This window comes from Zingiber officinale, chromosome 8B (genome assembly GCF_018446385.1).
Source record: "Zingiber officinale cultivar Zhangliang chromosome 8B, Zo_v1.1, whole genome shotgun sequence".
NCBI classification, from domain to species: domain Eukaryota; kingdom Viridiplantae; phylum Streptophyta; class Magnoliopsida; order Zingiberales; family Zingiberaceae; genus Zingiber; species Zingiber officinale.
The window spans coordinates 75,622,444-75,633,248 of NC_056001.1; the positions used below are offsets into that span (position 1 = coordinate 75,622,444).

Sequence of the window (10,805 nt, forward strand, 5' to 3'; positions counted from 1 at the left end):
GTGAATTAAATAGGTCTAAGTGTAGGAGCTCAAGTATTGAGTTAGTTCGATTTAGGTTTGTTGATTTGTAGGTTGTCTTAGTTTATTTACCTTGTTGACAAGTATTACAGATTGTATTTACAAAATTTTTTAATTTAAGTAAACCTTTAACTAAGCCATTTTGACTCATTTTTTAAATGAATCTGATGTGAGTGTCACACAATCTCCTGTGCCACAATTTGATTTCCTCTTGTTGTGTCAAAAGACACTTTAGTGAAGAGGTGCATGGGTCAATTGTGTAAATATTATTTTTCCTAATTCCCTTAAGTGTAATTTCAAGAATTTCAACATTTTCAATTAAATATTCAAAATTAGAAAAAATCACTAAGTATCCAGAGTCACACAGTTGACTTATACTAAATAAGTTAAAATTAAATCTATCAACTAATAAGACTTTTCGGATAATAAAATCGAAACTCAATTTGATATTACCGATTACCTTAAGTTTTTCATCGTTGTCAAACGCAACTAACCCTAAGTTCTTGAATTTTAACTTATGAACTTCAATCAGTCTCCAGTCATGTGTCTAGAGCATCCACTATCCAACATCCATTGGTCTAAATCATTATGTTCATACACATCAAGTATTTGATTTTGATCCAATTTTGACGGATTATAAGATAGATTGAATTCAACCCCTCATTTTCCATCTCACCTATTTTAAGTTGTCAATCATACTATACTTATGGGTAATTGTGAGATGGTTGATTGAGTTTAACTTAAGTTTTAGTTAGATTAATTAGATTTATATTTTAAGTTGATCTAAATTAATTTGATTAGATTTAAGTTTTAATTTGATTTGATTTAATTTGAGTTAAGTTCAAGTTAATTTAAGTTTGATTTAAGTTTAATTTGGTTTGAGTTAAGTTTAATTTGATTTATGTTTAATTAGATTTGGTTTAAGTTAATTCAAGTTTAATAAGATTTGGTTTAAATTGACTTATTTTAAACCTAAATTCATCTCACCCATTTATAGATTGTCAATTAAAAAACTTTATAAGTTTTGTGAAATGGTTAATTTTATCTTCAATTTAGATTAAAATCTAAGTATTGATGTACATATGAGTTGGATTAAGGTTTAACAGTTAGTTAATTAAATATTCATTTCAATAATTGACTTCCAGAGTGTGATGAGGCATTAGGCCTTCTTGGATATTGGCAACAACCACTTCTAGACAAAGTCTTTTAAAGAAATTAAATATTTAATTTTTTTTGGGAATCCTTGATCTAACTAAATAAGTGTCGATCAAGCCTAAGTCCTTTTTTATCCTATTCTAAGCATGCATAAGGAAAGCGGTAAAATAAACATTAAACAAGTTTATTTGATAATGAAGATGCTCTTTCTATTGGCTTCCTTTGGATCATAGCTTTGATAAGGTCTATCAAAGTAGTGGATTTGATCCTTAGGAATCCAATATTGATCAAGCCCAACTTAATTAACCAAGTTAGACTTTGGGACCCAAACTTGGATTACCTTTTTATTTGTTCGATTAACAAGAAACAGGTAAAATTTAAATTTATGTTTGACCTTATAACCAAGTTCGGATCAGTTATATATGATCCTTTGTATCACAAGAATCAAGTCAAGTTCTTGGAACCCAAAGTGAATCGTTCCAATGTTTTCTTAAGTTTTTTAACTTGAGTTCTTAGATTAGAATTTTCTTCCTCAAGTTGGACATGACTTGGAGTTTCAATTTGTGTCTCCTCAGTTAATGAACTTGGGATACTTTTTTCCTTGAGGGTTTTAACCTCCTCTTGGAGTGACTTGACCCGGAGGTTGAATTTAATCAAATTTTCTAGACAAGTAGAAGATTAAATTATACGATCTAATTAAAGAAATATTGAACCTTATGAACTAGATACGGATCCATAGCTTCGCTCGAACTCAGCTTCCGATTTTGTCTTGGACTCAAATTCGATGACTTGTTCTCGGGCTAAAAGTACGAGGAAGCTCATCTGTTCGAGATCTTCATCGAAATCTTCTGATGAAGACTCATCCCATGTTGCTTGTAGTGTTTTCTTCTTTCGTTGCTTCTTCACTTCCTTCAAGTTTGGACAATTCGTCTTAATGTGTTCCATTTTGTTGTAGACGTAGGACATGACTTCGGACTTAGCTTTTGGACTTGGTTGCGTCGTCTTTAACTGAATCACCTTCTTGAATTCTCTTTTGGTGAATCCCTTCTTTTTCTTGTATAGTTTTCGTACTAGGTTGACAAGTTCGGCGTTGATTTCGTCATCATCTTCTAAGTCTGATTCGTCTTCGAACTCAGGTTTGGTCCAGCGCTTGTTCCTAGACTCCTTTGTCTTGCTTGTACCTGCAACCAACGAAATACCTTTCTTAATCAGAAGTACATTAGACTGTTCATGAAGTTCAAATTCTGAAAATATCTCGTCTAATCTAATTAAAGAGAGGTTCTTAGATAGTTTGTAAGCATCTACCATCGATGTTCACAAGGTATTCCTCAAAAAAACATTTAACACGTACCTTATTATATCACGATTCTCTACCTTCTGGCCGATCGCATGTAGTCCATTAAGCAAGTCTTAGATCCGAGCGTAGAGTTGACTTACCGACTCATCATCTTGCATTTTAATATTGTATAACTTATTTAAAAGTAAGTCTCATTTGCTTACCTTAGTGTCGGAGATGTCCTCATGCAACTCAATTAGTTTTTTCCATAATTCCTTGGCGTTGTTGAAGGGACCGACCCAGTTCAACTTTTTTTTGGTTAAGCCACATTGAAGGGTTCTAGGTTGCTTTTGCATCGGCTTCAATCTTCTTCATTACGCTTTGGTTCCAGTTTTCCAGTGCCGTCGAGTGGAAATGCGAAGCCGATTTGGATGAAGATCCACATTTCAACTTGTGTTTTGAGGTGATACTTCATTTAGCTCTTCCAGTAGCCGAAATCTTCGTCCAAAAAAGAGTGGTGAGTGTGCGGTACTGTAGCCTTCTTGATATGCCATTCGAAATACAAACCTTGTACATAATAAAACAAGGAGACTTGTTCGAAAACTTGGTCTTGGATTAGTCGTGCGGAATAAATTACTTTATAAAATATTAAAAGAACTCGAGTGGTGTTGCACTAATTTCAAGAAACGAAAAAACTTGATTGCAAAAAAAAATTGATTGGAATGGGTAATTATACCGATTCCGAAAAACTTAAAAACAATACCATGAAAAAGTTGCTTGAATTATGGTTTCACCGGTTCGAAGCAGCCCCGCTCTAATATCAATTATAAGATCGTTGCGCTAGAGGGGTGAATAGCGCTCGTGGCTTTCACGTTCGTTTAAAATCAATTAGAGTAAAACGCGCAGCGGAATAAAGAAAGGGACGAAAAGAAACAATGCTAACAAATCCAAATTTTACTTTGTTTGAAGTCTGCGACAACTCCTACTCCAAAACCCACTCGTAAAAGTGTTTTCTTTGGGCAATCACTAGTTAATCAAAAAATTACAAAAGCGAATTACAATTTAGAACAACTTTTAAAATTAAGCAATATTGATGTCTTAGAAATGAATCTTGAACGTAGTCGTCGTCGGAGCAGCTTTCAGGCATCGTGGAAATACTTTCTGAGCAGCGCACAAAAGCGGAAGATCTTTTAAATGATGTGTAGAAGTTGTTGGTCGAACCCTCCTTTTATAGCCCCGTCCGAGCACCTAGATCCCCTCCTTCCTGGACCGTGTTGACATGGCAAGCTCTCTTCGAAACTTCATCCCTAAAGTTTATCTGCGTCCGGGCGCCTGGACCACTAACGTGGGTGGGCCAGGCATCGCGCTCCAGCTCAGCAAGTCAATCAAATTTCAACCGTCCAAGCGCACGAAGGTGCTCCGAGCACCCAGACCACCAGGGTGCCTGGCAAGGCACCTGCCCGAGATGATCCTTCATCAAAACTTGCCTGGGCGCGCGGTGCAGCTCCGGGTGGCCGGACTCCAAGCGCCCAGATCCCCTCTAGACACCCGAACTACCTTTTTTCAACACTTCACTTTCTGCAAAAAAAAAAAATGTTAGTCCAGGCAAATAAACAATATAAAATATGAATTTGACAGCCTTCAAACTGTCCGGTCCTGACTTTGAGTTTCATTGAAACTCTAGGTCAAACTGACGCCTATTGTTCCCTCTTCGGGGAACGCATCATCACCTACTCCTCTCAGGAGAAATTACCTTTTACCAAACCGGTCCTCCAGACCATCTAGACTTTAGACGTCAAGACTTCATATTGGATGTTCGATCCCCAACCCGTCCAATTTTCCACTTGATGTCTGCGACACCTAGGATTTTCACCTAGTGTCCTCAACTCTAGGATTTTACCTAACATCGTCAATCTGCCAAGACTTTGCCCAGTCCCCCGAACCAGGACTTCACTATCTAACCGTAGCAAGGACTTTCCTTTTACGTAAGATCACTTAGGACTTTCCAGCACACTTAGTTTAATTTATTAGATCAACAATAACACTTAACTTAGAACCTTTTGTCATTATCAAAACTCAGGTTCGATCATCTGGTGCTCCTTGCACCAACAACTTAGGAATATTAAGGATGTTTGATAATCTTTTCATGGTTATCCACAAGGTTATCCTCTACACATCATTTGTATGAGACAGTCAACTAACTACTGAATATGATCTATATGATCCTATCCTCTAGACTCTAGCTCTATTATCACAGTACCTACAGAGTAGCATACCCGTCTTCTTCTAATCTAGGTTACATTACAATAGATGCATTTTCTCAGGTATATGTTGTTTTCTCTTATGAAGATATTTTTATTGCCTTTTGGATAAATTCCACTATACATTTTACGTGGATGGTTAACTCAAAGTTCTTTCAATGTATCTCTAGTAACCCTCACTTATTCACTGCTCTTACATCACTCAATTCATACATTGATTTCAAGCTTACCAATGGTTCTTTAGCATTGACAAAGACAAGCTTGTATTCCTTCATCTATATATTTTTTCTTTATTACATTCCTGATTTCCATTTAAATTTATTATTAGTTTCTTTCTTTCTTTGTCTCCATTACAATTCATGGACAGAAAAAGATGACTGTTATCGAGCATGAGTCTTGCATTGACTTCTTGCACCACCTTAGTCAAGTCATGTGGTTGAACCTTCTAAACTTCATCTACAAATTCATAACTACTTGGTCATTTCAATCTATCTAAAAGGCATTGTCTAGTTTATCTCATTTTAAGAGTTCTATCATTTAGGAAAATATGTTAGATCTATGTTTTCTTAATCGTATCTATAATGTGTTTCTACACCATTTATTTAACTTCTTTAGATTTTTGGGGTGAAGAGGAGCTTTGGCACAACGGTAAAGTTGTTGCCATGTGACCAAAAGGTCACGCTTGCAAAAAGCAAGGGAAGACTTAATACAATGGATCCTTCCCCGGGATCCTGCATGGCGAGAACATCGTGCACTGGGCTACCCTTTAGATTTTTGGAATCCTAATAGAGCACTAATTTGCTTCAAACTTGGTTTCAAATATTTTAATATTCTTATTAACTATTCAAGAATGAAACTAATGATCGAGCTGGGACATGCTCCTAAAGGGCCGAGACGTTGGAACTATGACAAGGTGTAGGCCATGTGCAGTTTAAAAAAAAAATCCTATACAAGGATTGCAAGTGAAACTATGAAACTTGCAAAGCTAAGGCCTTTTATGCGTACAAATCCTGGATAAGAAAATTTTAAGTAGATTTAATCTCAACATTTATGTGGAAGAAGTTAATAGCATGTGATGATAGGTACTCCTCGTCCACGCCAAAGGAAACAAAACAAAGACCATAGCAACTTACTCTATTAGTGATCACCGAAACACTTGGTGACATAACTGATGTAGACCACTCAAATTTTAAAATATCGAAGATGAGGATTTCAGCATGTCCTGCAAATAATCTCTTCGAATTTCAAGATATGAAAATGTAGACTAATCATTATATATCAACTGTTAAAACCATGTCAATATAGTGCAATCCACACATTGTATAATATTTCAACCAACTGACCATAAACCAATAAAGACTAAACTGACTAGCTTACAGGAAAATATTTTGTACCAAGGAGCCAGAGTCATTGAATGGGAAAAGAAAATGGAAAAAAAAAGAGGATAGGTTCTTTGAATTTTTCAATCAAACTAAAGTTCAAAGGATTTATAATGAATAGTAGGTTCACCTGTTCCAATCAATTCAATTCCCGGCTTGGCATGCCAATAGAGATTTTAGAGCTAATAAGGCCAACAAATCATTGAATGATAGTCGTCATTAGGTCAATAAATGCTAAACCATAGGTAATAAATGTTCGAGCTTGTAGGATCAAGTAATTTTGCTAGATAACCAAAATTTGTTTCTGAAGATGATTCATAACAATCCAGATCCTAATAGACTAAAATATACATGACTTCTTCTGCTTAGATTAAGAATACTCATTTAATTCTCAAGTCAGCATTATTGTTGAAATGGATATGATAACAACCAACCAAGAGCCTCTGTATTTGAAGTTAGCTATTGAATTTTATCCAGATATAAAACTCACATTATGTGCTTTTCTAAGTCACTAATCATAGCCAAGTCTTTGAAACAGAGTTAATTAAGTTTTATTTGAACAATGGTAATTGCAATTAGAAGAATCAAGACAAGATATGGTCCATTTGTTAGAGATCAACTCTAAATATGCGATACTATTCTATGTTATAGTAGATTCATACTTCTTCTCTTGCTTCCACCACCGATAATGTACCATTTAGTTCCACAAAGAGCACCACAGCATCCTGCTCTAGGTGAAGGGTGATGACCATGAACCTTGACTCTTGACCATATCATCTGAATAGTAAAATAGCAAATCAGTTAGGATGTCAAACCAAATTGTCATCAATTGCAGAAGAGTCATGGGATGTATATTTTTTTCTCCTGAAAAATTTGTTAATTAAATTATTTGACCAAAATAAACTAAACATGAACTGGTTGACATACTGTTTCAAAATCTAGAGAGTAAAAATCACGGAGAATCTTAGATTTTGATTGCCCTCCATATACAAAGAGCAATTTATCTTCATAAAGAGCAGCTACATGATTTGATCTCGCTGAAGGTCCTGCGCCCCTGTAAATAAAGATTGTTAGAATATAGATGCATCAATAGGTTAATGGCTAACAAATATTTTATCCAAAATCATGCAATTTCAAAGAGAGAAACAACTATGCATTTCAAGTTGGCAAGCATTAACTTCAAGCAAATAAGACATTTAAAACAAGGCCCCAAATTTCTACTACCATCATTCTAATGATATATTTCTTTCAAGCTTTTTTCTTTTCATGATTTACTGTAATGATTCTAACCCAGATTTAATTTCCACACAGAAAATACAAATTGAGAGAAATCTCACTTACTTATAATGCAAAGGAAGCCAAGAGAGTGACTTCAAATCAAACATGTAGAGATCATTCAGTTTTCTTCCTTTCATATCCTCACCTCCAAAAAGGATAAGCACATTGCCTGCTCTGTGTACAGTATGGCCACTGCGAGCAACCTGAAATTCTACAAGAATTTACATTAATGCATTTCAACCAATATGAAAGGGATTTAAGCATTTAAATCATGGCTGTGAAGAGTTAATAGAACCAGCAACCAAACAAGTAAAAGAATTAGATAAGAGCATAAGATTTTGAGCTTTTAGTCCCACTACAGAGTATTCATCTTAGGAGACATAATATTTTCAAATAAAAGGAGGGCATTTACTCTACAAAGATACATTGCTGCTGTAGATGTAAAGAGTGTGGTATTGAAAGCTAAACAAATAAAGATTAAACGAAGAAAACATTCTAAAATATGAAAGTAATCTAATTAAAAATATAAATGGAAGTATCATATATCAATTACCGGAATATTTCCCTTAGCTTCAACAAGTGACCAGCTTTCCACTTCTACATTGAAGGACCATACTGAAAAAAAAAAATTAATGCAAAATAGCCTCAACAACAATAATTGTCTTGAGTGTACTAATCTGCAATTAGTCAATATGATCAGGAAATGAAAACTAAAAAACAACCTGCCAATTTGTCACTTGGAGGATCAGTCCTTCCTCCAACAAGGAGAGCAGATTTTCCACATGAAACCTACATAACAAAAGTGCATAAGCCTTAACTTATCCTTCCAGAGAAACAGCATAAGTCCTTCTTGGAAAGTATAGAAATTACCCAGTGATTAGTATCAGTTACTCTAGCAGTAAGCATTAACTTGCTCAATGGCCATTTACTCTCACAGACTATTAGAGACTTTTCTTGTCACTAAATGTGTTGCCAGATAAACAAGCAAAAAGGGGAAGCAACAGCTGAGAAACCATATCGCCAAGTGAGCGTAATTTGATTCACCAGTTCACTCACAGAATATTAGAGAATTGATGCCTAATATGTTACCAATTGAACATGCATGATGTGAAAGCAACAGTAAAACAAGCCAAATATATTCCCAAAAGCAATATAAAAAAAGATAACCCAGTGCACGCCTGTCAATGCGGAGTCCAGGGAAGAGTCTATTGTACACCGTCTTACCCGCATTGCAAGAGATATTGCAAGAAGTTGTTTCCATGACTCAAAGCCGTGACCACCGGGTCACACGGCAGCAACTTTACCACTGTGTCAAGGCTCCCAAAAGCAGCAAGACAAATTAAACTAATTATTTCCCATCTTAGTTAGAACATAATATACAAGTTGTGGCAATTATGAATCATTCATGCACATATAATATCATGTAAAAGCATATTACAAATACAATTCAGAATGCAGCAAACTCAACATTGATGGCAATAAATCCAACAGATACACAGAAAATGCAGATAAAAAAAGTGTCAGATCTAGATTACTTTATGTCAGGTTACGGGACCAAACCTACACTATGCTAATATCACAAATAAGAATTTCAATTAAATTAGAAAATATAAAGTGAATTTGGATATAATTGGCTGCTTGACCAAACAATATGAATATTTGTAGGTCAAGACATTAGAATCGTACCAAAGAGTGACCTTTGCATGCAGGGAACTTTAAAGCAACCCCACCAGATGATGAGTAGACACTTGAAACAGTAGTCATCCACGTAAGTGTCTCCAAGTTTAACACCTGAAATGAATAAAGAAAGTGAGGGTTAAATCGCCTAAATGTTAGTAGAAATTCATCTGAACGTCTTACTAAAAGAGACTTTCAAATCACAAGTCTGCTAGAAATTCTGTCTGGTATGTTCAATGAATGAAGACTGAACAATTTTTTTATATGAGTTTCAACCCAGATAAGAGTTAGTTACCAGAGTGTCATCTAACAAACCATGGCCAGAGTCACCGCCAACCACCACCATTTTGCTCCCAATAACAACTGCTGCATGCTATTGAAGGAAAAGAAAACAGATAAAGGTTTACAACATGTGATATTTACTGAGTAAGTTATATGAAAATAACGAAGTTCCCAAGTTTGGAGTACCAATTACATGGGATCGAGGAGTTGGTTTGTTGCCATAGGTTGGCAATGCTCTCCATTCTTCTGTACTCCCAACGCTAAAATTATGTGTATCAAATGTACGGGATGAGTAACGGCAATCAAGGCCATCAGAGCGGCCACTTGATGATGCAACTACCACATTCTCTTCCTAGGAAATTACACCTCAATCTAATTACTTCAGTGGAGAAAATAGACTATAGCCAAACAATTATTAGCAAAATTCTTGCATTGGAACGGCTTAGCTGTTTAGATGATCGAATGGGACTTCTAGTGCCCTGCAAAGGGTCTCCAAGTTGAACCTTCAACCTGCACAATGGTACCCAGTAAATTTGACAACAGTTGAACTTCTTCAAGATTGGGTATTTTGTCAGTTAGAAATAGCATGAAGAGAACTACCAGGCAAAACAGCCTCTTCAGCAAAAGATCACACATGATTTTTGACTGTGCAAAGAGAGTGTTCATCAAGAAAATGGCGATGAATAACTCTTTGTGGTACACGAATAATGATAATAGCTTGCATCAATAAAGAATGCAAGCGGAATCAGAGACCCTAAGTTATGTCATGCTAAACTTATGAATACATAATCAGTCCCGAACTATCGCATCCTAGAGGACATTCATTGAAAAAAAAAAAACATATTCTATAATCCAAGGTTCCCAAGGTGAGAACTTCTCATCAAAAGAGCATAATGAGGCACACAAGTAGCGTAGCTCAGTAAACGCAAATATCTGAATACTACCTTCCCTGTTTCGTTCGGCGACGGGAAAACCCGAAAATCTTCGGCATTGGTGCAAAGGAGCAGTACACAACGGTATCCCCCCAAGGCGTCGAGCTACAACCAGCAAACCACCTCGATAAAGGGCAATGCAGGGTCGACAAACCCTAAAACAGAACAGTCGAAGGAGAAGCAGCAGCAATGGAGTGGAGTTACCAAGCAGAAATCGCCGCCTTGGGAACTCGAAATCGCCGTTACCGCTCTTGTCACTCCGTGTGAGGTGAGCTTAGTTCCCTCTTTGGATTCCGTCTCCACCAAGTGACTCAAAATGAAGGAGCGCTGACGTCAGCGGAGATACGACCCAGAGAAAAAGTAATCCAATTTTACATGGAAAAAATAATTGATTTTGCTATTCCTTGCCAGACTGTTTGTTTTGTCGTCTTTCTTCTTTCTTGTCCGAACCCAACCTCGAACCTAACCCCAAATACGCAGATCGAGTTGCATGGTTTTAGAATCCTAAACCGAACGCTTCGTTTGGAGTGAAATTTCATTTCTGGCA

General features: G+C 36.2%; 1 protein-coding gene across 3 annotated transcripts in view; it reads right to left on the minus strand.

Annotated features, from left to right (window-relative positions):
* The window catches only part of LOC122016022 (acyl-CoA-binding domain-containing protein 6-like), a 31,865-nt gene extending 21,275 nt beyond the window's left edge, over nucleotides 1-10,590 (minus strand). Inside the window, exons 1-12 of one of the 3 annotated variants that reach the window (XM_042573152.1) lie at nucleotides 10,463-10,590; nucleotides 10,271-10,363; nucleotides 9,758-9,836; nucleotides 9,520-9,678; nucleotides 9,340-9,417; nucleotides 9,054-9,158; nucleotides 8,090-8,156; nucleotides 7,921-7,982; nucleotides 7,431-7,570; nucleotides 7,017-7,143; nucleotides 6,752-6,866; nucleotides 5,844-5,932 (exon numbers count right to left, since the gene is read on the minus strand). In XM_042573152.1, coding sequence (XP_042429086.1) covers nucleotides 5,844-5,932; nucleotides 6,752-6,866; nucleotides 7,017-7,143; nucleotides 7,431-7,570; nucleotides 7,921-7,982; nucleotides 8,090-8,156; nucleotides 9,054-9,158; nucleotides 9,340-9,417; nucleotides 9,520-9,678; nucleotides 9,758-9,836; nucleotides 10,271-10,317 — 1,068 coding nt within the window. In that variant the 5' untranslated portion in view covers nucleotides 10,318-10,363; nucleotides 10,463-10,590. Of the gene's footprint in view, nucleotides 1-5,843; nucleotides 5,933-6,751; nucleotides 6,867-7,016; nucleotides 7,144-7,430; nucleotides 7,571-7,920; nucleotides 7,983-8,089; nucleotides 8,157-9,053; nucleotides 9,159-9,339; nucleotides 9,418-9,512; nucleotides 9,837-10,270; nucleotides 10,364-10,462 lie in introns of those variants that run through there. The other 2 variants (XM_042573153.1, XM_042573154.1) reach the window with 2 other exon arrangements.
* Between the last annotated feature and the right edge of the window lie 215 nt (nucleotides 10,591-10,805).